This window comes from Oncorhynchus nerka, linkage group LG24 (assembly GCF_034236695.1).
Source record: "Oncorhynchus nerka isolate Pitt River linkage group LG24, Oner_Uvic_2.0, whole genome shotgun sequence".
In the NCBI taxonomy this organism is placed as follows: Eukaryota; Metazoa; Chordata; class Actinopteri; order Salmoniformes; family Salmonidae; genus Oncorhynchus; species Oncorhynchus nerka.
Genome location: NC_088419.1, coordinates 57855706 through 57880774, shown reverse-complemented (window position 1 = coordinate 57880774; position 25069 = coordinate 57855706). Strand labels below are relative to the sequence as shown.

The 25069-nt window shown below is 45.7% G+C and overlaps 3 protein-coding genes across 8 annotated transcripts in view; 1 reads left to right on the top strand and 2 right to left on the bottom strand.

The window, feature by feature from the left end:
* LOC115108277 (yjeF N-terminal domain-containing 3) overlaps window positions 1-12636 on the bottom strand; it is an 81053-nt gene extending 68417 nt beyond the window's left edge. Inside the window, exon 1 of the mRNA XM_029632424.2 lies at window positions 12364-12636. Within this exon, the coding sequence (XP_029488284.1) occupies window positions 12364-12419 (56 nt within the window). The 5' untranslated portion in view covers window positions 12420-12636. The remainder of the gene's footprint in view (window positions 1-12363) is intronic.
* A 1424-nt stretch (window positions 12637-14060) lies between these two features.
* LOC115108276 (testis-specific serine/threonine-protein kinase 6) lies at window positions 14061-14864 on the top strand. The gene has a single exon (XM_029632423.2). It carries the CDS (start codon window positions 14061-14063, stop codon window positions 14862-14864), a length of 804 nt encoding a protein of 267 aa, XP_029488283.1.
* Window positions 14865-15812: 948 nt separating this feature from the next.
* The window catches only part of LOC115108275 (transcriptional repressor p66-alpha-like), a 32512-nt gene continuing 23255 nt past the window's right edge, over window positions 15813-25069 (bottom strand). Inside the window, exons 3-11 of one of the 6 annotated variants that reach the window (XM_029632419.2) lie at window positions 22550-22679; window positions 22275-22406; window positions 22112-22186; window positions 21485-21619; window positions 20724-20903; window positions 20311-20578; window positions 19730-20139; window positions 19350-19575; window positions 15813-18886 (exon numbers count right to left, since the gene is read on the bottom strand). In XM_029632419.2, the coding sequence (XP_029488279.2) occupies window positions 18747-18886; window positions 19350-19575; window positions 19730-20139; window positions 20311-20578; window positions 20724-20903; window positions 21485-21619; window positions 22112-22186; window positions 22275-22406; window positions 22550-22679 (1696 nt within the window). In that variant the 3' untranslated portion in view covers window positions 15813-18746. Of the gene's footprint in view, window positions 18887-19349; window positions 19576-19729; window positions 20140-20310; window positions 20579-20723; window positions 20925-21484; window positions 21620-22111; window positions 22187-22274; window positions 22407-22549; window positions 22680-25069 lie in introns of all 6 variants that reach the window. The other 5 variants (XM_029632420.2, XM_029632421.2, XM_029632422.2 and 2 more) reach the window with 5 other exon arrangements.

The window sequence follows — 25069 nt, the reverse complement described above, 5'->3', positions numbered from 1 at the left end:
AACTGCCATGCTGCTAACTTATGATACATGCAATGGGCATTGCTCATCTAGCTACTCCGGCATGATACTTCAGCTAGAAAGCTTTTATCTTACATGTGCAGCCAGATGTCAGTTTCAGTACAAACACTGCTAGCTAGCCGACATTTCCTCAACCAAAACCAGCCTCTCACAACACAGACTGTAGTTGATAAACAAATTGTCTTGCTAAGAAATAGTTAGCTACGTTGAATCTAAACCCAGCCAATGCACATGCAAGTAGCGCTGTGCATTGCATTGAGTGTACACATGCTAGCTAGCTAATTAGCTAGATCAACACACATTGGACAGAAGACACGACGCTGTTCGAGCATTCAGAACAAATTCCAGCCCTTGCTGACATTGAAGCTAGGTTCTGAATGAAAGGTGAAAAAAAGGCTTTTCAGGCAGTTTAAAAGATGTATTTTCCGAACATTGAAAATACTAATTGAAAAGGTGTCTCCAGTGGACCAACACTGGACAATAGAGGAGTGGAAAAACTATTTTCCAAGATGGCGCAGCAGTGAGACGTGTTTGTTTTAGTTCCATGTAAAAATTCAGGTCTTTTTCGTTTTTTGTATACATTTCATTATATTTAAATCTCTTTTTTCCATTTTCGAATTAAATATACCTTCCTGCAACCCGCCTCATCCAATGTGGTAGGGATCTGCTATTTCCTAGACCTTACAACTGGAACCTCCATCAGCAGCTAGCCATCAGAAGCTAGCCAGCTAATTAGCTACTAGCTATTTAGTCATTGTTAGCCACTGCTAGTGGTCTTTACCTTTAGCTCGGACACCAGCCGCTTTGGCACAGATAGCCTGGATAATAATACCTGCCAGTCTACACAGCGCAATATCAGCCCTGAGCATGTCAGACTGCTTTTTTTCTACTACATCACCGGATTCCTGCCGCAAGCTCTGGACCATTACACCTGATCTTCGCAGGTAGCTAGCTGCTACCGAGTTGCTATTGTGGCTAACACCCTTGTCCAGAAGCATGCACCAGTTTAAGGAAATACAGGCAGGCAGCACATTACAACAAGACAAAAACAGTTCAAACAGCTATGCACAGTTTATTAGGTACACCCCCCCCTGATGTCCTAGCCATGTCTGACTCCTGGCTTACGAAGGCCACCAAAAATTCTGAAACTTCCATCCCCAATTACAACAGGGGGCGGAATTGCAATCTACTGTAGAGATAGCCTGCAGAGTTCTGTCATACTATCCAGGTCTGTGCCCAAACAGTTTGAGATTCTACTTTTAAAGATCCACCTCTCCAGAAATAAGTCCCTCACTGTTGCTTCTTGTTCTAGACCCCCCTCAGCTCCCAGCTGTGCCCTGGACACCATATGTGAATTGATTGCCCCCCCATCTATCGTCAGAGTTTTTACTGCTACGTGACATAAATTGGGATATGCTTAACACCCCGGCCATCCTTCAATCTAAGCTAGATGCCCTCAATCTCACACAAATTATCAAGGAACCTACCAGGTACAACCCCAAAACCGTAAACATGGGCACCCTCATAGATATCATCCTGACCAACTTGCCCTCTAAATACACCTCCGCTGTTTTCAACCAGGATCTCAGTGATCACTGCCTCATTGCCTGCGTCAGTCATGGGTCCGCGGTCAAACGACCACCACTCATCACTGTCAAACGCTCCCTAAAACACTTCTGCGAGCAGGCCTTTCTAATTGACCTGGCCGGGTATCCTGGAAGGATATTGATCTCATCCCGTCAGTAGAGGATGTCTGGTTGTTCTTTAAAAGTGCTTTTCTCACCATCTTAAATAAGCATGCCCCTTTCAAAAAATGTAGAACGAAGAACAGATATAGCCCTAGGTTCACTCCAGACTTGACCAGCACAAAAACACCCCGTGGCGTACTGCACTAGCATCGAATAGTCCCCGCGATATGCAAATTTTCAGGGAAGTCAGGAACCAATACCCACAGTCAGTTAGAAAAAGCTAGCCTTTGCTTTCCTAACAGAAATGTGCATCCTGCAGCATTAATTCCAAAAAGTTTTGGGACACTGTAAAGTCCATGGAGAATAAGAGTACCTCCTCCCAGATGCCCACTGCACTGAGACTAGGAAACAGTGTCACCACTGATAAATCCACGATAATCAAACATTTCAAAAAGTATTTCTCTACGGCTGGCCATGCTTTCCACCTGGCTACCCCAACCCCGGCAAACAGCTCTGCAGCAAGCCCCGCAGCAACCTGCCCAAGCCCCTCCCGCTTCTCCATCACCCAAATCTAGACAGCTGATGTTCTGGAAGAGGTGCAAAATCAGATCCCTGTAAATTAGCTGGGCTAGACAACCTGGACCCTCTCTTCCTAAAATTATCCACCGCCATTGTTGCAACCCCTATTACTAGTCTGTTCAACCTCTCGTATCGTCTGAGATCCCTAAAGATTGGAAAGCGGCCGCGGTCATCCCCCTCTTCAAAGGGGGAGACACTAGACCCAAACTGTTAAGGACTTGTTGACAGTTGAAGTCAGAATTTTACATACACTTAGGTAGGAGTCATTAAAACTCATTTTTCAACCACTAACAAACTGTAGTTTTGGCAAGTCGGTTAGGACATCTACTTTGTGAATGACAAGTAATTTTTCCAACAATTGTTTACAGACAGATTATTTCACTGTATCACAATTCCAGTGGGTCAGAAGTTTACATACACTAAGTTGACAGTGCCTGTAAACAGCTTGGAAAATTCCAGAATATGTCATGGCTATAGAAGCTAATTGACATCATGTGAGTCAATTGGAGGTGTACCTGTAGATGTATTTCAAGGCCTATCTTCAAACTCAGTGCCTCTGCTTCACATCATGGGAAAATCTTTTAAAAAATCAGCCAAGACCTCAGAAAAAAAATGTAGACCTCCACAAGTCTGGTTCATCCTTGGGAACAATTTCCAAATGACTGAAGGTACCACGTTCATTTGTACAAACAATAGTATGCAAGTATAAACACCATGGGACCATGCAGCCGTCATACCACTCAGGAAGGAGGTGCAAATGAATCCCAGAACAACAGCAAAGGATCTTGTGAAGATGCTGGAGGAAGAAGGTACAAAAGTATCTATTTCCACAGTAAAACAAGTCTTATATCAACATAACCTGAAAGGCCGCTCAGCAAGGGAGAAGCCACTGCTCCAAAACCGCCATAAAAAAGCCAGACTACGGTTGCAACTGCACTTGGGGACAAAGATCGTACTTTTTGTAGAAATGCCCTCTGGTCTGATGAAACAAAAATAGAACTGTTTGGCCATAATGGCCATCGTTATGTTTGGAGGAAAAAAGGAGGAGGCTTGCAGGAGGCCAAACCAACCCTGAAGCACGGGGGTGGCAGCATCATGTTGTCGGGGTTCTTTGCTGCAGGAGGGAGGGACTGGTGCACGTCACAAAATAGATGGCATCACGAGGATGGAAAATTATGTGGATATATTGAAGCATCATCTCAAGACATCAGTCAGGAAGTTAAAGCTTGGTCGCAAATGGGTCTTCCAAATGGACAATGGCCCCAAGCATACTTCCAAAGTTGTGGCAAAATGGCTCAAGGACAATACAGTCAAGGTATTGGAGTGGCCATCACAAAACCCTGACCTCAATCCTATAGAAAATGTGTGGGCAGAACTGAAAAAGCATGTGCGAGCAAGGAGGCCTACAAACCTGACAGTTACACCAGCTCTGAGGAATGGGCCAAAATTCACCCAACTTATTGTGGGAAGCTTGTGGAAGGCTACCCAAAACGTTTGACCCAAGTTAAACAATTTAAAGGCAATGCTACCAAATACTAATTGAGCGTATGTAAACTTCTGACCCACTGGGAATGTGATGAAAGAAATAAAAGCTCAAATAAATCACTCTACTATTGTTCTGACATTTCACATTCTTAAAGTAAAGTGGTGATCCTAACTGACCTAAGACAGGGAATTTTTACAAAGATTAAATGTCAGGAATTGTGAAAAACTGAGTTTAAATGTATTTGGCTAAGGTGTATGTAATCTTACGACTTCAACTGTATATCCATCCTGCACTTTCTTTCTAAAGTCTTCGAAAGCCAAGTGAACAAACAGATCACCGACCATTTCAAATCCCACCATACCTTCTCCACTATGCAATCTGGTTCCCGAGCTGGTCACAGCTGCACCTCAGCCACGCTCAAGGTCCTAAACGATATCGTAACCGCCATCAATAAAAGACAGTACTGTGCAGCCGTATTCATCGACCTTGCCAAGGCTTGATTCTGTCAATCACCGTAATCTTATCAGCAGATTCAAAAGCCTTAGTTTCTCTAATGACTGCCTCGTCTGTTTCACTAACTACTTCTCAGATAGAGTTCAGTGTGTTAAATTGGAGGGCCTGTTGTCCGGACCTCTGGCAGTCTCTATGGGGGTGCCACAAGGTTACATTTTCGGGCCGACTCTTTTCTCTGTATATATCAATGATGTCGCTCATGCTGCAGGTGATTCTTTGATCCACCTCTACGCAGACGACACTTCTCTGTATACATCTGGCTCTTCTTTGGACACTTAACAATCCTCCAAAACGAGCTTCAACGCCATATAACACTCCTTCCGTGGCCTCAAACTGCTCTTAAATGCTAGTAAAACAAAATGCATGCTCTTCAACCGATCGCTGCCCGCACCCGCCCGCCCGACTAGCATCACTACTCTGGACGGTTTTTGTTAGAATGGAATATTGAAAAGGGACAATGTTTTAAACAAAACGGAACCAAAAGACAATCAACTTCAGGCCCAGGTTAAACTCTGGTCTTCTCCTGGAGTACAAGACTCAGAAAACAATCCCCTGTTATACACCATTATAAATCTGAGGTACGTAAAAAGAAATTCAGAGACCTCCCTAAAAGAACCCTGGGCAAGCTAGAATATTCCTGTGCTCACCGTGCTGGAATTTGGCCTCCTGTTGTCATGGAGATGGGAAGAAAAAAAAGAATCGGTGTGTGTGTGTGGGGGGGGGGGGGGTCGCTCCCAATCTGTATCAAACTGTTCCCCTTACTGCTTCTTCACACCTCTCTATGCTATCCATGTACACACGGAAACACACACACACTTCAGTCCTGCCCACTATCTCTTATACCCTCGTGACGGTACTATACATTCCACTCTCAGGAAGATATGGAGCTGAGAAAACGTCTCTCACCGAGGGAGCTGCTCGTACCCTCCACAAGGGTTGTTACACAGGCAGTAGCCTGAGTAAATACTGCCAAGCTTTATCCTGAGCCCTTGGCATCAAAGGGACAAGGAGCTGCTCTCATTGGTCCTGCCTGTCCTGTTAACCCCACCTATCACTAGGCGTAATGTTAGCAGGGGTCCACGCACATACTCAGGTACAAAAACGTCTGCGAATACACTACTACTCATACCGTATTCATGCTAAGGATCAAGGAAAAAGGGGTAATACTGCACTTCTCCTTCCAAACAACTGATTCAGTCAATACAGCAAGAAATGTGATATCTAGTCTGCAAGTTTCCATGGAACCAATATATAATGCTATTTCAAGTATCCCACCGTACCAATATACGAAGAGAGGGTGAAAGGGAATATTAAATTATTTTTGGTTGGAAGGCACCTACCTCTAAGCTCTGTGAAATTGTCCCAAGCTCTGCACATTATCATGTACTTTGCCTCTTGAAAGTGAAATAATGAGGAGGACACTGATTGGTAGAGGACAGAGAACAACAACAATGGAGAGAGTATTGGGAAGGAGAGGGCATTTTCTCAAGGGCATCTCAATCACATTACGTTTTCCAGGATGTGAAGAGCCTGTACTGAGTTTTTTTCTTCCATCACAAACAATCTCTCTGATTCCCACTCCTCCCCTCTCCAGCTCTACCTGTCCCCCACAGCTCTCACACACACACACACACACACACAGACTTAGGCTCTACTGACGCTTATTAGAGGGGTTCGGAAGAGAAGAGAATCTGTCCATCTTACTTATCCTGCTGAGTAGCATCACCCTTTACTTCCTTAATCACCTTCATACACCCCCCCTTCATACACCCCTAGCTCAGTGTCCACAGAGAATACACACAGGTGTTTTGGCCAGAGCATCATTAAAAAAAATCTGATATTTAGAGGTCAGATAAACAAGATTTTTCTCAGTCATTTGAATAATCTAAAATAAATGTTTGCCTGTTTGAACAAGTTCATTTGTACAGAGAAAGCATTTTCCCTGCCCTTTTCTCATTCTCCCTGCCACCCTCCCTTTTCTCATTCTCTCTTTCTCCCTGCCACCCTCCCTTTTCTCATTCTCTTTCTCCCTGCCACCCTCCCTTTTCTCATTCTCTCTTTCTCCCTGCCACCCTCCCTTTTCTCATTCTCTCTTTCTCCCTGCCACCCTCCCTTTTCTCATTCTCTCTTTCTCCCTGCCACCCTCCCTTTTCTCATTCTCTCTTTCTCCCTGCCACCCTCCCTTTTCTCATTCTCTCTTTCTCCCTGCCACCCTCCCTTTTCTCATTCTCTCTTTCTCCCTGCCACCCTCCCTTTTCTCATTCTCTCTTTCTCCCTCCCTCCCACCCTCTCTCTCACTCATTCTCTTGTTCTACTGAGTTGAAAGCCTGGACACCCTGCTGAATGAAGCTTTGGGTCGAATATAAACCAGACTCAGCAGTGTTCTGTCAAGGGTAGCTAAAGAAGACAGGAACTATCCAGAATTTAAACATTCATAAGAACAAAAGCTCCCATCTCAGAAAATGTTGGGCAGCTGTGTCCCTCATTCCACCCTGCCCAGGGGACTGGGAACGGCTAGCTAGCTCTGCCCAGAATGGATGTACTGCTGTTGGCAAAGACAGTGTCCCTCTCCCTGTCTGCGGGTCTCTTAACCCTGCACACAATCAGCAGGCCACAGTAAACCAGAGACTGTATGAAAAACCAGATCAGAGAAGGCATCCTTTTTCACTCCCGTATTTCAATTAAAGCCGGCCTATCTGCAGCTCCGCGCCCACCCACACCCAGACCCCCACAGCCCACCTCCTCACCCCTCACACCCTCTCACTTCAAACACAATAAATCAAGTGCTTGTTACACCTAATTTGACTTTAATGGCCTGCAACCATTACAGATGATACATCATCCCTCTTTCTGAGTTTCCACCCTCCTTCCCTCCTCCTCAGTCTCCATTAATACGTTTGGAACCACCTATAAATAAACCCCTCAGCTCAGCCGCCCCTCAGTCACACAGAGAAATTGAGCTTTACAGCAGAGCTGCTACCAATGTGGCAACGAACGGGAGGCAAGCCAGAGGAATAACAATCAGGCCTTTGCTGCAGTCGAGACAGATGGACAAGACAGACTGATGGACAGGCAGGCAAAGCTGTCTGGGACAGCAGTGTTACGCAGGTCGACTGGCTCAGACACAGAGAGAGAGAGAGACCGAGAGAGAGACAGAACTAGCCCAGCCGATTACACTGACAACACTCCACTCTAAACAACATATATCATTGCCATCACATATCCGTCCCATCCTCGAAGATAGTTGCTATGACAATAACAGTTCCGGTGGTCAGGACTGTACAATGCTGGTCCGACCAATCAGAATCCATTCTCCAAGACTGTTTTGATCAGGGGGACTGGAATATGTTCTGGGTCGCCGTGGATTGATGTCAGTCTTGTCGGGAAACTGAAGGAGAGAGATGCTGCTGATAAACATGGAAAGTTGACCGGGGACAATTGTATAGTTAAACAGTACAAATACGACATACGCAGATCGATCAAGATGGCGAAACAAAGGTATAGGGGAAAAGTGGAGGAGCAAATCAGAGGGTCAGGCATGAGGCGTATGTGGCAGGGACTTCTAACGATCACGGATTACAAAAAGATCGCCAGGCACGTTGCGGACAACAACACCACCCTACTGGACGAGCTTAACATCTTTTTCTCATGCTTCGAGCAAAAGACTCTTCACTGCCGAGAGAGAGAGAGCCCCTGAGGACAATGAGGGCTACGTACTGACGGTCTCCACGGAGGACGTCTGGAAGTCACTGAAACATGTCAACCCTCGCAAGACTGCTGGCCCAGATGGCATTCCTAGCCGCACCCTCAGCGCATGTGCTGACCAGCTAGCTGTTGTGTTGCGTTTTCAGACATTTTCAATCTGTCTCTAGCTCAGGCCGTTATCCCCACCTGCTTCAAGTCGTTCACTGTCATCCCCGTGCCCAAGAAAGGGAAAGTAACTGAACGACTACCGACCCGTAGCACACACTTCCGTCATCATTAAGTATTTTGAGAAGCTAGTCAAAGACCACATCATCTCCTCCCTCCCCGACACACTCGACTCTCTCCAATTCACCTACCGTCCCGACAAATCCACGGACTACGCAATAGTCATTGCACTGCACTGAACTCCTCCCTATGCACTGGGTCCTGAACCTTAGGCAACATTACCTCCTCCACACTGATCCTCAACACAGGGCCCCACAAGGGTGCGTCCTCAGTTCCCTCCTGTACTCCCTGTATACCCACTGAGTGGCCTCACACAGGTCCAACTCCATCATCAAGTTCGCTGACGACACGACAGTAGAAGGCCTGATTACCAACAACAATGAGATGACCTACAGGGAGGAGGCATTATGACCGCGTGGTGCTAGGTAAACAACCTCTCCCTCAACATCAGTAAAACAAAGGAGCTGATTGTGGACTTCAGGAGGAACCAGGCTGGGCACGCCTCCATCCTCCGAGGAGCTGAAATGGTCAAACCTCATGGACACCAGGAGGATGAAGAAATTGGTGTTGCAGGAAGACCAAGAAGGTCATCAGGGACCCCAGCCACAGACTGATGGAAGCGGGGAGAACACTGGCAGTATAGGAGCATCATGGTAAAAACTGAAAGACTGGCCAATAGCTTCTACCCCCAGATCATCAGGCTGCTGAATAACCACCCTAGTCATCAAAATGTTTACATTTTAGTCATTTAGCAAACACTCTTATCCAGAGCGACTACCAGGAGCAATTAGGGTTAAATGTCTTGCTCAAGGGGACAGAGATTTGTTTCACCTAGCCAACTCGGTGATTCAAACCAGTGACCTTTCAGTTACTGGCCCAACACTCTTAACCGCTACGCTCCCCCCCCTGCTGCTCCCCCTATGGAAATGTTTTCCTCGCCCTCAACTGACATCTTCCTTGCCCCCACCCCAATGGTCATTTATCATGTTACAGTTGTAAATACAGTATATTATTATTATTTCATTCACTTCCCTTTGACCTGCACCGTTGTACCTCGGAGCTTAAGGTTTTCAAGGTTTTCACTGTACCCTGCATTTATATCTGTAACCCTGTGCATGTAACTAATAAACTCTCCAAATCTTATAATAATACAGAAAACAATGGATGCATATGTCAAATATACATCACACACTACATAATGCAACCTATCCCTATGCATTATGAAGGGAGTTATTGGTGTTTGGTAAATGAACCACTCATCAGCATGGTTATGTGAGTGGCTGTTTCCCTGCAGTATACCTAAAGCCCAGAGGTATAAAAGCAGTGTAATCTGTTACTGGCATGGCTTCATATAGCTTCATTAACAGCATTATCCTGCACAGGCAGCAAACATCCAGGGGAGATCAGTGAGACTGGAGCTCTCTCTCCAGGGTAATTCTCTACTCTATGAGGCTCACGCCTGGAAGGCAGTGGCACTACAGGACTCATTACAATGAGTGTGTTAGAAAGAGTGGCAATTAGGTTTACCATAGGGGACATGGACAATGTTGAGACAACATCACTGAGGCTGAAAGACTGACACTAGTGAATGTGAGGATAATGTAAACCAATCTCACTAGTCAAGTTCATTACATGCTAATGCAGACTAAATGAATACAGCATGGCAAGTAATGCATATCAATGGGCTGTCAGCTACACTATATATACAAAAGTATGTTGACACCCCTTAGTGGATCCGGCTATTTCAGTCACACCCGTTGCTGACTGGTGTATAAATATGAGCACACAGACATGCAATCTCCTTAGACAAACATTGGCAGTAGAATGGCCTTACTGAAGAGTTCAGTGACTTTCAACGTGGCACTGTCATAGGATGCTACCTTTCCAACAAGTCAGTTCATCAAATTTCTGCCCTGCTAGAGCTGCCCCGGTCAACTGTAAGTGCTGTTATTGTGAACGTCTAGGAGCAACAAGGGCTCAGCCGTGAAGTGGTAGGCCACACAAGCTCACAGAACGGGACCACTGAAATGTGTAAAAATCGTCTGTCCTCGGTTGCATCACTCACTACCGAGTTCCAAACTGCCTCTGGAAGCAACTTCAGCACAATAACTGTTTGTCGGGAGCTTCATGAAATGGGTCTCCATGCCTGAGCAGCCGCACACAAGCCTAAGATCACCATGTGCAATGCCAAGCGTCGGCTGGAGTGGTGTAAAGCTTGCCGCAACTGGACTCTGGAAACGCATTCTCTGAAGTGATGAATCACGCTTCACCATCTGGCAGTACGACGGACGAATCTGGGTTTGGCGCTACCTGCCCCAATGCATAATGCCTTTTCTTGATTCAGCATGACAATGCCCTCTTGCATAAAGCGGTCCATACAGAAATGTTTGTCAAGATTGGTGTGGAAGACCTTGACTGGCCTGCACAGAGCTCTGACCTCAACCCCTTCGAACACCTTTGGGATGAATTGGAACGCCGACTGCAAGCCAGGTCTAATCACCAAACATCAGTGCCCGACCTCACTAATGCTTGTGGCTGAATGGAAGCAAGTCCCCCCATGTTCCTCACTGACTGCATGGTGCCAGTATGTGTCAATCAGTGTGTGTGCGCATTTGTGTTAGTGTGTGTCTCTGCGTGTATGTGTCTATGTGCAGCGTGTGTTCGCGCAAGTATGCGTGAGGAGAAGCCCCTTCAAAACACCTATTTTGGCAGTGCTAAGCTGTCTCCTGCTCTATAGATAGAGGAACAAGCCCTCTCTGTGTGGACTATGAGGACATGTGGCTGAGTGCAACCTGCTGTGTTGCCCACCACCAGGTACCATTGTCATTGTCATGGTGTTATGTAATGGACTGATTAACTAACAGGGCCGATTTACAAGTGACGAAATGACATTAGGATGGCAGCAGGGACATGGTCAGCATAACAACACTGAATTAAACATGAATAGCTGACTCAATCACAGAAACCGTCATTATAATTCAATCAGGCATCTTGATCCCGCTAAGGAGGAAAGGAGGAGAGAGAATGGACCTAGCTAGAAAACTCGCAGCAGATTTTCTGGGATTGATTTCTGTTTTTTTGGGGGGGGGTTCCATAGTCTCTGCCGAAGTCTTATCAATGTCAACGCCAGGGCGCAAATGTAAATGAGAACTTGTTCTCAACTGGCCTATCTGGTTGAATAAAGGTGAAATTAAAAATAAAACATGTACTAAAAGCAATGCTCAAAGATCAATGTATGCATATTGTCTTTAGAGAAACCATTTGATATTCATATATTCATTCATTATAATGTGAGTGATAGAAAACATTATCCTAGGGGATTTGCTCATGCAACACCTCTATAGCCCTACCTACGCACTGTACCCAATTTGTAAGTCGCTCTGGATAAGAGCGTCTGCTAAATGACTTAAATGTAAATGTAAATGTAGCCTATGCATCCTCTGTGTCAAATCACAATAGGAGCCAAAGGTTTGTGGACACACGTTAATCTTATCCATCATCATCCTTCATTCCGACACAGAGTGTAGGTAATTACAAATCAGCCTGGAACTTTGCCTTCTGTCTTAGACAGACAAGGGATCGCCGGGCAGGGGATTACACATCCTGCTCCTCAACAGTACCTGACAGGCAGGCAGAAAAATCAAGCACCAGCAGATGTCATTGCAGCCTTGATTTGAGCCCCTGATCTCTTTCTCAGACACTGTCTTGTTTGCTCTCTCTCTTTTCCCTCACGCGCTCTCTTTCTCACTCACACACACACACACACACACACACACACACACACTGATGTGGAGGGCAGAGATAGAAATATGAGTTGGTGCAACAGGTTCCGTTATCTGTTGCATAAAAGTAAGGTGAATGAATGCAGCCGCTGGCAGGACTGCTCTGGACACCTGTCTCTACACAGAGAACCTCTCTGGATGGAAAAACTGCGTCACACACCCAACTTTATGTCTACAACATAAAAACATGCACAAGAGCTCATACGCCATCAGTGATCAAAGGTCAGTTCATATTTATAAGCAGGATGTGCAAAACAGAGTTTTTTCACAAGCCATAATAAAAGTTGTAAACTACTGAGGGTATTGGAGAATTTAAGTGAATTGAGAGCAGGAATAGCTGTGTTGTCCTGATTTTGTTGGTGCCTACCTGAGATAGCGCAGGGGCTCGATGGTCTCCGCCGGTTCAGTCGAGCTGTGGTTCATCTTGTCAGCCTGGGAGGATTCAGCACAGAAGAAGAAGAAGAAGAAGAAGAAGGGAAGAATGAGTTGCACTGCTTTACAGAATACACTCTTGTTCTCTCTCTAACTGCCCGCTATCTCCCACTCAGAACCTTCCTCTCTCTCTCTGGCTCCTGTTCTCTCTCTCTGTGATGAAACCAGCTAGCTGTTTGTATCAGTAGCCCTTCTCTAGACGAGGCAGCCAATTAAGAGGCAGGGAGACACGGGAGTAGCCAGTTTATTGGCCCAGCCTTCGGTGAGTCATAGCAGCTCAGTCAGCCAGAAAGTGGCTGAACCAACAAACCCTCTGTGGAGAAACTGGAGCAGAGTGGGGAATGACTCAAAGCTCTGCAAGTGGCACTCACACACAATAACAATGCCAATCACTTTATAGAGGAGGCAGGAAATGCATATGTATTTAGATAGAATTGTACATATCTGCTGGCACTGAGCATAATATAACATTCACAATGTCATATGTACAGTATATTCTAAAATACCAGATAAATGTATTGCATTTAATTCATTTATGGTTTCATCTGCATTGCCTGAAACTTGAAATAGATGGGATTTGACAACAGGTTTAAATGTGTTTAAAGCATCAAAGAGAAGTTTTAAAAAATGTAAGGGAAATCCCCAACAGCACACATACACACAGCCACACATTATGCATGCAAGTGTATGACACAGACACACGCACAACCTCCATAAGCAAAATTGTATATAGTATAGTTCATTTGCACAACTCTTGCCAATAGCTGCCAAGCCAAGAGCTGCAGCTCCTAACTGGGTCATGTTAACAAACAATAGCTCACATTCTTCAGGAAAGGTCAGTGCTGCGCTCAACATTCTAGCCTGTTTGTTCAGCGTTCTAGCAGGCCTGCTCTATAAAGTCTGCTCATTTTACAAACAATTGAAAGGACAGTTTTTTTGGTCTGTTTGTAGAGTGGTGAGTGACAGGACAATGGGAAGACACTCTTCTGGACACCAATTTTAAGGTCAATTTAGATTGGACTACATCCTTTTTGTTCCTCCTATTGAGTTATGTAAGCCCTTGTTAAAAAGGAACCCCAAACAGCTGTACCAGTATATTTTTTTGAGAGAGAGAGAGAGAGAGAGAGAGGTGGATAAGGCGAAGGAGATTCTTGGTGCAGTCTGCCATCCGGAGGTAATATGAAGACATTACAGCCAACAGTATCCAATTATCGGAAGTCTACTCTAGATTATGGAATAGAACTGTCATTTTGTTTAATTTCATACAGCTAAATAGTCCAAATAAGGTGATAGAAATCTAGTTATTATTGTTCAGATGCAATAAATCATAACACGAATATAGTACTGTAAGAGAGGAGGGCTACAGTGGCCTAGGCCTGCCACTGAAGCTTAGCGACCCTCAGAATGTCGTCACGGTTTGTCACAATGTCGTCATAATGCAAGCGCTAACACGCCCGTGACCTTATCAATAAGTGTATCTAGTATATCACAACGTTGTCACCGCCACCTGAGAAACATCCTAACGTTCCTCAAATTGGTCGAAGAGCTTGTGACCACTCGGGGTTTATTCCCTGATGGAGCAGCAGCAAGACAAATTTTGAAGAGCAGTAAGTCAACCATACCTTTTTGAAAATGTACACAGAGAAAGTTCTGCGCGAGATGGGCTACAAGTTGGGAGCAACAATCGGCGAGGGAAGCTACTCCAAAGTGAAATTAGCCAGCTCCCAGAAACACAATTCTGAGGTGGCCATAAAAATTGTGGACCGCAAAAAGGCTCCCCACGACTTCGTCCACAAGTTTCTACCCAGGGAGCTGACACTTTTGAGGGGAGTGAGACATAACAATATTGTACATGTGCACGAATTCATTGAGGTTTGCAACGGCCGACTATACATAGTGATGGAGGCGGCAGCGACGGATCTTCTCCAAAAAATCCAAGAGGTCAATTCCATCCCCATAGCCCAAGCCAAAACCATGTTTTCCCAGATTGTCAGCGCTGTGAACTATCTCAATCAAAACAACATCGTCCATCGGGACATGAAATGTGAGAATGTGCTGCTGACTAGGGACAACCAAGTGAAGATCACAGACTTTGGTTTTGGGAGGTTTGCTAAGGGCTACCCTGAGCTGAGCAGCACCTACTGTGGTTCAGCGGCCTACGCCCCACCGGAGGTACTCCTCGGAGTTCCATACGACCCTAAGAAATATGATGTGTGGAGTTTGGGTGTGATTCTCTATGTCATGGTCACTGGGTGTATGCCGTACGACGATTCCAATGTCAGCAAACTCCCGCGGGCTCAGCGCAAGGCCTTGGTCTACCCGGACGACGTCACCGTGGAAGAGCCATGCCAGCAGTTAATTGCATATCTGATGCAGTTCAGCCCTTCTAACCGCCCGACAATCCAACAGGTGGCAGAGCAGTCTTGGTTGCAATAAACAAGAGGCCAGGACAATATGAGTGATTAAATCATGTGCAATTGAACATCTCTGACTTTCGTTTGTTCCCCATGTAGGCTAATAAAAGTTATTAGCGGTCAGCTGCTGGAAATATTGTAGGTCTAGCCTACTAATAATACTGATAATATGCTATTCACATGTAGCCTATTCATCACGGACAGTGATTTTATATTCTCAAACAATACAAAAACGCTGCAATCTAAAAGTAAAACATTCAATAGTTCGTAGGTCTGGCTACTTTGCCGTAGCCTATTTTTTTCTGCCGTTCATAATGAACAAACATGAAGCAAACCGTTCACTGATTAACTGTTAACCTGGCAACTGTCCTGTTGAAACAGAAAACGGTCTAATTCCATGGTAACAATATCTGAAGGTTCGTTTACACCTGTAAATCAAAAAGGATGACAGATGCACTGGCCGCGTTGTCTACACAGGCACACACCACACCCACAGCTCCAAAATGTCGAGCACAGAGAGACGCAGGTCTCTTACCGTGAGCCAGAAACATGCTCATAAAGCGAACCCAAGAACGCACGGCAAGTGGAAAGATACTCTGCTTTGGAGCGGCATGACCAGACGGCCAACACGTACCTCTCCAAAATGGCGAGTATTTTACGCACACCTATGCGGTTTTACTATTGATGGAAATGTGGATTCTAAATCATGCCTTTAGATCATTTATGAATCGACTCTTGGGCAATTTCAATGACGTATGTGAGTGGTATAACACATATTAAATCCCGGATGACCTTTTATATGGCTTTGAAAAGGGCAGGGCAATAAGCCTGATCATGTTATAATTAAACTACAAGGTAATCTAATTCGTTTTTGTATAGGCCTACAAAAATCATTAAAACATTTTAGTCAGGAAAAGTCATTCAAATCAACATTATAAAATCTATAACAAAGCCTGGACTAAAAAGGAAAAGGGGTTAAATTGTTTATTTTTTACTTGATAAGAGCAAGAAAACAATTCTAAACAAATAGGAACTTTTTTTTTAGGGTGAGGCGCTACACGGTAAACAGTGCTAGCACCCCAGATAAAACGGAATGGTGTTAGTCGTCAAACAGGAGTAGTCAGGACAGCACACTAATGGCTGCTGCACCTGCAGCCTGGAACCAGAGATATAAAGATGAGTCCTCTATCTGTGCCATTATAGCATGGAAAGCACCATTGAGGCCATCTCCATTTGGAAGTAGTTAAATTTATTTTCTTCACGATTAGCTGATCCCTCCTGATAACCCGGTTGGACATGTCACCAGGAGGGATCAGCCAATTAAGTTGGAAGTCCCACTGAGTTGACTACATTAAAATGGTGGAAGCCCTCAATGGCGCTGTGCATGCTAATACAGCCTTTTGGCGACTTAAGAGGCCTCGATCATTCTCTATGCCTGGAACGCATGCCAAGGACCCCAACCATCATGGCTCTGAGCAGGGCTCCAGAAGATGAACAGGCAAATCTCAAATGACACCCTATTCCCCATATAGTGAACTGCTTTTACCCAAAGCCCTATTACGTAGTGCACTATATGGCAAATATGTTAGAGATGAAAGCCCATTTATCTCTCTGAAATCTCATAATAGGGTAGGTATGGAAGGGGGGGAATCTATAACAATGGGAGATTAGCCAAATTGCTTGGTGGTTACAGAAAACAATGGGATTCATATGAAAAGGACAAGCTGGGGAGTTGCTGTATGAACCAGCACTTTATTAATTAACACTTACGGTGTCTCATTGTTAACACAAACACACTTGGTTTATCCGGAGGTCTGGAACACCACACACACTGCTATCAAAACGTATTAAATCAGGGGAAAGCATGTACTCCACATTTGTTGGAGGGGTGAAAAAATAAACAAGATAGAACCTAAATTCAAAGCATTGTTTGATAATTTCCTTTCAGTTTAATTTCTATTAGGCCACTGAACTGTTGTGTAGCTCTGAACCATGTTTGGATACAGAAGCTCGACCTCATAAGACCTCATACTGACACAGCACTGTCTTATTCCTTCTGAGAGGGAGCTTTGTAAGCATGGTGCATATTTCAACACTTTCTTACCCTGTACTGCACCACCTATATAAATGCAATACCGCTGGCATTTCCACCAGATGGGCTAGCAAGCTAGCTAATTAAAGGATCTGACATAACTCATACTCTCCCTTGTAAAAGAAAACAGAAATAAAAGTATAAATGTTTCTAGGGTTTCGTATAACTACATTCTGAAAGCTGTCCAGCTCTTTAGACCAATGAATGGGCGCGTAGAAAACACTGGACACAAGAAAATAATCTAAAGTGGAGATCCATTGGAACTGAGGGCATAAGCATACATCTTAACTAGTGACCCTATAAATATACCCAGACACAGCATGTGTCTGTAAGAAAAGTAATGTCCCACAATCTATGACTAAAAGCAAAATGGCTTCATAAAATGAAGTCCCTTTCCCCTCCCCTTTTGCATTTCAGAAAAAAAGCACATCCTGTCTATTTTGAACAACAGGATTTAAAACAAGAGTAGAATGAAAGGATCATTTGGGCTGCACTATTTCTTTGGAAGGCTCCATTTTTAGTTTTTTAAAAGTGTTTTTTTACCATTTACAAGAATAGTCCTCCCACAATGTGTTCCGTGTTTGTACATATTAAAAAAGTTAAGTTAGTTACTTAATCCTTTTTCAGCTTAGAAAACAGTCTTTCAAAATGAAACACTAAACCAACAGATGTAAAACCACCTCAACAGTAACGTTACCTTTCAAACAAACAGAGACCTCCACAAAAGAGTCCAGTTCCAAAATAGAAGGGAGCAGAATCTTTTGACTTATAAAAAAAACAAAAAATATTCTAACATTCAGCCATACAAAATAACCAGACACACTCCGGGCTGCTCCTCTGTTCTGCACACCGTCGGTTCAAAGACAAGGCAGTCTATTCTGTGGATAGATTTTGTTCTTCTTCCAAAAGTCTTCTTTTTTTTTTTTTTGCAAAGCTGAAGCTATTTTAGTATTCCTTGGATGGTCCTCTAGGCTCACACCTTGATCACACCGATAGTCATTGCGCAAATTAGTACGCAGCATCATCTGGATATGTGTGCAACAAAAATTCAACATTCACCATCTGCTACCATTTCTGTCAAGCTGTCTATGCATACAGTTTGACGCACAAGTTAAATCCAACGTATGCACCACACAGAGCGCACTGAAACTGCCTCTGCAACGCAATGCTGCAAGGCAAACGCAGCGTTCCATTGGAAATGAATGTACTTCTGGTGTAACAAAATGCAATAAAACCGTCGGTGTGATCGAGGCATCACTCACAGTCCCTGTCACGACATCTGTCTGTCTGCAGTCTTGTGCCTCCAGCCATGCCAGGCTACCACTGAGGCCAGAGAGAGACCCGGTCCTGGCTCTCCCAGGTAGAAGGGGGAGATGAAGTAAGGCGCATCATTCACAGTGGACAATGTTGACGGTCGCGTCACCTGGATAGCCAATCAGAGCCACAGACACAGCTGGACTGGGACATCCCTCCCTCTCGGTGTGAATGTGTGAAGATCAAAACTGACCAGGAAAGGCAGCGAGGCACCATAAATGTTTGAGATTGATTAAGTTCATGCCACCCTTTTAGATGTAGCATCTCTCAGAGCCCTGTAGTCTCCCAGTATAACACCAGTGCGCCACACTAGAACTGAAGACTCACAGGAAGATAGATGGTGGAGGGAGAGAACATAAGGAGAGGTGCGTTTTAGTTTTTATTTCATTGGTCAATGGTAGATTATGTGAAATTGTTTTCCAGAGAGGAGTCCTTTGTTAAATTGATAATGAGTGACTATTATTCAGATTAATAATAAGGGTTGATAGAGGGGTGGTGTTATTTCCATGTGTTGGCTGTCTGGGAGATGGAGCGGGAGGGGATCATGTCCAGGAGGTACTCTCTCTGGCGCTCCAGGTTGGCGGAGGTGGTGGTCTTGTTCACAGACAGGCTGGGGTTCACATATGCCATGGTCACACCTGGAAGGAGACGATAACCACAGCAGTGAGTACACAGGACTGGAACCAGGGACACAAACAGGAAACATCTCAAACACCCTCTACCATCCTTTAGCCTGTCTGCAGCCATTACAGCAAAAATCAAGGACACACTTTTTTATTGGAATGAATGGATTCTACATTTTAAAAACACACAAATGAGTCTGATCCACCACCAGAGGAAAGGCAAAGAGAGAGAAAGGGTCAGCTAGCTAAAGCCTATCTACCTCTCAGACTAAGTCACCCCATTTGTATTTATTTATTTAACTAGGCAAGCATACAGTCACCCCATTGAGGTAGTAATGCACCTTCCACAACCTTTTGTGTCACTAGAATGTATTTTAGGTCGCCAGGGAGAGAGAGAAGAGGAGAAAGAGGGAGAGGAGAGAAAAAGAGAAGCAGGTGAGGACAGGGTCTTGTCTCTGTCCTGTAGAGGTTCATCTACCTGAGTTCCCGGTGGTCTGCTTCCTCCAGGCGTTGGGGTTGGCCGAGGGGTTACTGCTGCTGCTCTTTGTCCCCTGCGCCGGGCGCATGGCATGCTTACCTGGCCTACTGGCCAGCGCGGCCGCCGTCACAGCGTTCTGCAGCTGCTGAGAGGATGTGGGGAACGAGTGACTGACACCGCGAGACCCCACCGCCTGCTGCACACTACGGGACAGCTGACCAGGGCTCTGAGAAGGGGAGGGAGAAAATATTAAGTTTAGTAACCAATGTGTTAATATAATTAAAAAGGATGCCACTGTTTTTTTAAGGTATCAAAATGTACAGACAAGCTTCCCCTTTCGTACAAGTTAGTTGTGTGTAGTGTTGCGTCCCAGTGCTGACCTGCTTGATGGAGGAGTGGTGGCGGGCCACAGGCGTGCCTCTATGCTGCTGCTGAAGTTGGGCTCTGGCCTGCTTGTACTGCTGTGACACCAGCACGTGCTGCTGGTGCTCACTCTTCATCCCAGAGGAAGAGGAGGGTGTTTTGGAGACAGGAGATGCGGCCTGATGGAGGATGCGTTGCTCTATCTCCTGCTCCTGCTGCAGGGCCTTGACGAAGGCCGCCTTCAGCCGGTTGGTGTGCTCTGCCTTCAGGGCCTTCTTCAGGTTGGACGACATGCAGTGGTCGCACAGGACGGGGCCGCTCTTCTCCGAGCGCCAGCGCGACGTGAAGTCAGTCTTGCACTGGGCACAGGTGTGCGGCTCCTCTGGGACGGGGGTCTCCGGGGCAACAGACTGACCCTGCTGCTTGCCTGAGAGAAACACAGAAAAGGGACATGCCAGTATTACGTACCTTATGCCAGCAGCTTTCAAATAGAGCAAGGGAGGTAGAATGAAGAGATTAGCTACTAATACTACCATAAAAAGCGTATAAAACTGCTGATGCAAGGAATCAATATTTCTGAATTAAAGTTTTAACTCACCCCGTCCCAGTGTGTCCAGCAGGTTCTGCACCACCTCCTCCAGGCCCACCAGGTAGATGAACTCGTTGTTGGCTGCTGACGGCAAGAAGTTGAATTCGGGGGCGGGAGGTTTGGGAGGAGGGATATCCAGCAGGGTCTTCTCCAGCTGCTTACGCAGAGCCAGCTTGGCAGCCGCCTGGCGAGCAGCCGGGGACTCATTGGCCTGGACCGTAGACACACTGCTGCCCATCCCGGCCTGGGACGTCACGGACGACCCCTTCTGAGAGCCCTGTGGAACAGAGACACATATTAGTCAAGATGAAAAGCGATGGAGAAGTAATGCTGTTGGAAGTCGAAGGGGTCTTAATGTAAAATGCTGGCCAGTACGTTTAGTGACCTGTGTTTCTGACTGTCCTGGGTGATAGTGGTCTGACCTGTGGTATGTTGACCAGGACGTTGGTGTTTGGGACGTTGGCTACTCTGATGAGGCCCTGCTGGATGATCCTCTGGCCCTGCACCTGGACGTTGGGGACCGAGGCTCTGGGGGCCAGCAGCAGGGGAGGAGGGCCCGACCCAGAGTGCTGCTGCTGCTGCTGCCGCAGGGACGCGATCTGCTGGGGAGATACCGCGATGGGCTGACAACGTCACACACACACACAGGAAGATAGGGTACGGCATGGACATAAGGGAGAGGGGAGTCACACACACAGGGAGAGGGACAGAGGCAGGAGAGGGTGTGGAGAGAGAGATTGAGAGAAGATATGCAAAATATAATTGTAAAATTAATTTACTGGAAAAGACTGACAAGCGTGTGTGTTATGCATTTGGTCTATTGGTTGCAGAGAGTTCACATCCAAGGAATTTGTTTAGAAAGCAGCATAAAAATGTGAAAATATACACTGAATATGCAGAGAATGTTAGAATTCGTATTTCTTAATTTTTAAAGTCAGTTAAGAACAAATACTTATTTACAATGACAGCCTACCAGGGAACAGTGGGTTAACTGTCTTGTTCAGGGGCAGAATGACAGATCTCTACCTTGTCAGCTCGTGGGTTCGATCTAGCAACCTTTCAGTTACTGGCCCAACGCTCTAACCACTAGGCTACCTGCCTTATTAATAACTGACATTGCACAAGTACCAAAGGGGCATACTCAACAGACAACAACAAAAGTATGTTTAAAAAAGGTAAGTACCAGAGTATAAGTTACCTGCGCCCCTCTGACCAGGGGTGGCATGGTGGTCTGGGGGTTCTGCTTGGACGGGACATGCTGCCCACCCCGGACTAATGGAGGAGGGATCACTGTGCCTGAGCTACGGACTGACGACACCTGGACACAAAAACAACAGGGTTTACACGCAACACAACCACATGATGAACCCATACGATGAGGGACAATTCCCAACTCAAAAGCCACACGTGTAACTCAGACCTTTGGCTAAATCATGATTTAATGGCAATGAGATTTGCCCATGAAAGCGTCACATGATCAGTGTTGACATTTGCTGGCAAGTGGCCAGTCCCTGTCATGTCATATTTAAAATCGTTTTGTCAAGTCACATACAGTAAATGCTAAACAGAGCCATTTCACATCAGCTGTAGTGTGTCACCACTAACTGCGTGTGATTACCTCAGACAGCACAGCATGGTTGAACAGATGACACACTGACAACAAGCTAGTACAGAGCTTGAATGTGCTTAGTGGCTGAATGGATGCACTGGTATACTATTACAAGGAGCGTGAATGTATGGTACACAACAGCAGCAATGTACATCTGTATGATTGTATTGTGTAGTGGTGGTGAGCAGTAGCTGCCTGTACCTGTAGCATTCCTTTGCCTGATGTCATGCTGCCTCTGACCAGAGGTGGAGGAGTGGCTACAGAGCCAGAGGTTGGCTGGAAGAGAGAGAGACCATGGCAATCTAGGGGTTTAGCGCAAACAGTGTGTGTGTGTGTGTGTGTGTGTGTGTGTGTGTTTAGATACCTTCTGTACAGTGCTCTCCTTCTGTGTCTGGCTCTGTCGTAGTTTTTTCAGCAGCACCAGCTTGGCCTCCTGTAGTCTCAGCTCCTCCATCAACTGTTTGATGATGCACTCCCTCTCATCTGGCCTGCTCTTCTACACAAGGGAAGACAGCAGAGGGTCATACACACAACTACATTAGAATGTATTTGCAGCAGTGGTAGATAAAGAAACATTGTGAATAGTACAAAGGAGAGGAGTCGCTGTGTGTGTGTGTGTGTGTGTGTGTCGGGTCGTACCATGAGCAGGTCAGTGTCTGTCTTCCTGAAATGGTTCAGGCCGTTCATGACGGGGCTGGACGGCTCGTTGTCTGACAGCACTATGACGTCATTGTTTGGTGACAGGGGCTGCCTCTCTTTCTTTAAGTCACTGGGAGAAGAGAGAGAAACAAACAATTTACTTTATAAGCTAAACTCTACTAGGCAAAATGTAAACATGGAGAGCAAAACCCCCCTTGAGTGACAATCCCTCTCCTCACACAATTTGGAAATTAATTTGAGTGTGATCATACAACACTAATCACCTAGCAAATGAGAACCACTTGGGCGTGTATGCAAAAAGATACAGTAGCAAGATGGGTCCAGTAGAGGGCGGTACATTCTAACATTTCAGTGGTCTATGAGTGAGCAGCAGTTGTGGGACACCCAAGTTGATCTGAGATCAATAGAGCCGTCATGGTGGAGTGGGAGCTCTGTTCAGAGCCCTGTCTGAATAACAAGCAGACTCCAACTCCTTACAACTGGAATATAAGAGGAGAAAATGAATGCATTCAAAACAGAGCCAAAATACGTGAGCTTCTAGGCCCGAGCTACAAGTTGCAGACTTAGGCCGGCTGTGTGATTAGATCTGGCCTCATAGCTCCCTCTGTGGCTTTAGCTAGCTGTTGTTTCCTCCAGCCTGAGGAGGACAAAGAGGAGCAGCGGTATACAGCGTGGAGCCTGTGACGGAGAGGGGGAGTGAAAGGCCGATGGAGGAGATAACTCGCTGGCCCCTACACAGCAGGCGTCCCGCTTGTACCCAGTAGGGGAGTGAGGCTGGGAGGTGGGTAGGTGACGCTTTGTACGGACAGTAGCTATGCCTGCGGCCCCACCCCTCCCAGCTGCTGACACCAGAGTCGCAGAGCAGAGGCCCGCAGGAGACACTGGAGGGGAGAGAGAGGGGTGGGGGAGGGGAACATGGCTAGGAGACAGCCTATTGTATACACCCTGACTGACTGTGTGTCTTGGGCTACGGTGCAGAGGGTAGGACACAGGCATATCAACAAGGACACAGTCATCCTGGTTGGTGCAAAACATCCCAGGGCCCTGCGGTGGTAACAGGGCTGAGGCCTCGTTGTTTAGAGGGCAGGCCGAGAAAGATACAGTAGCTATGGTTTACAATCACACAATCCACAGCTTGTGATACAGAGGGCTTGTAAAGCAATGGACCAAGTAGGGCAAAAAGTAAACCAATGGATAGGACCACACACACACACGACCTAACCAGGAGTAACTCCTAGCCCAGGCAATGGGCAAAGCGAGGGTTATTATATATATGGTGACGAGGTGATCATCTCCACCCTAAAAGCTGATTTGACAAGCAAAAACAAAAGCCAAGTACGTGGTTACATAAGATCCAGTGGCCACAGCTTCCGTTTCTACAAGCTACTAACGTTAGTTCTCTGGAATACTCAGCACTGTTGACTCACACTTCCCCTGAAAGAGTTAACTCATGGGAGGTAGGTATTCCTACCAGTACAAACCACTATTCATGAAACTGGACATGGACAAATGTCATCAAACGTTTGCTTTAGCCTATAAAAAGGTCTATCCGGCCAAAATAAGTGTTTTTATATCTTTCTAATTATATGACATTGGAAAGCAATGCATATTCTATTACTCGGCACCCAGTTTCTGAAACAGTTGGATCAAAATGCTAGATCTCCTCTGCAAACACTAAAAGTTCTACAAAAAAAACATGGAAACAGTAGCAGCACAGGCTTAGGGTGAAGAAAAGGGCAAAGGTGACATGAGGGTGAACTACTACAATGCATAACTGCAAAGCCCTTCCTTGGCGGCTATCTTCCTTGCGTACTACTGCTCTCACCTCCAGTGTATATTAATGACTCTACCAAGTGAAGAGATCACATCATGATATCAGGCATTTGGTCATGTGACACACACACTCAACAACGGCCCCTCCTTTCCCCAACTGCTCCTTCCAAAGTGGAAACCATGGCAACGACCGGCTGGAACCAGTTTGTGACACATAGCCTTCATTTTGTATGAAGTGAGGCAGAGTTCAGGTGCTGGAGAAAATGGAGCCCGTCAGCCAAAGCCTCAGACTTCTCAAAATGGGTGCAGGCCACCATGAACAGAGGGAGCACAGACATGCACTTCCTGTGTGAGAAGCCCACTCGCTAGCTAACGCAGACAGCAGTTCAAACACACCTACACATAGTTGTTGCAACACACACACACGAACAGCCTAGGCTTCAACTTGTCAAAAAATAACTTTTTCCATAACCAACCAACCCCCCCACCATCAACAACAGCACATGATCATCCATGCATACCCTCCTAACTAATTTAAACCCAACCATATCTGAAGATCTGGACAAGGCCGCTCTCACATACTGCCTCAGTAGAGACATACAACTTTCAAAATTAACCAAAACCTTAACAGCTGGATAATCAATTCAGGACATTATCAACATCATCCCATATTTGCCTTTTTGGATTTACAATGTTCCACTTTTAAAACTTGCTTTCCAAGCAAAT

What these genes read in the sequence shown, in the direction of transcription:
- LOC115108276 (XM_029632423.2), top strand. Translation starts at nt 14,061, where the DNA reads ATGTACACAGAGAAAGTTCTGCGCGAGATGGGCTACAAGTTGGGAGCA.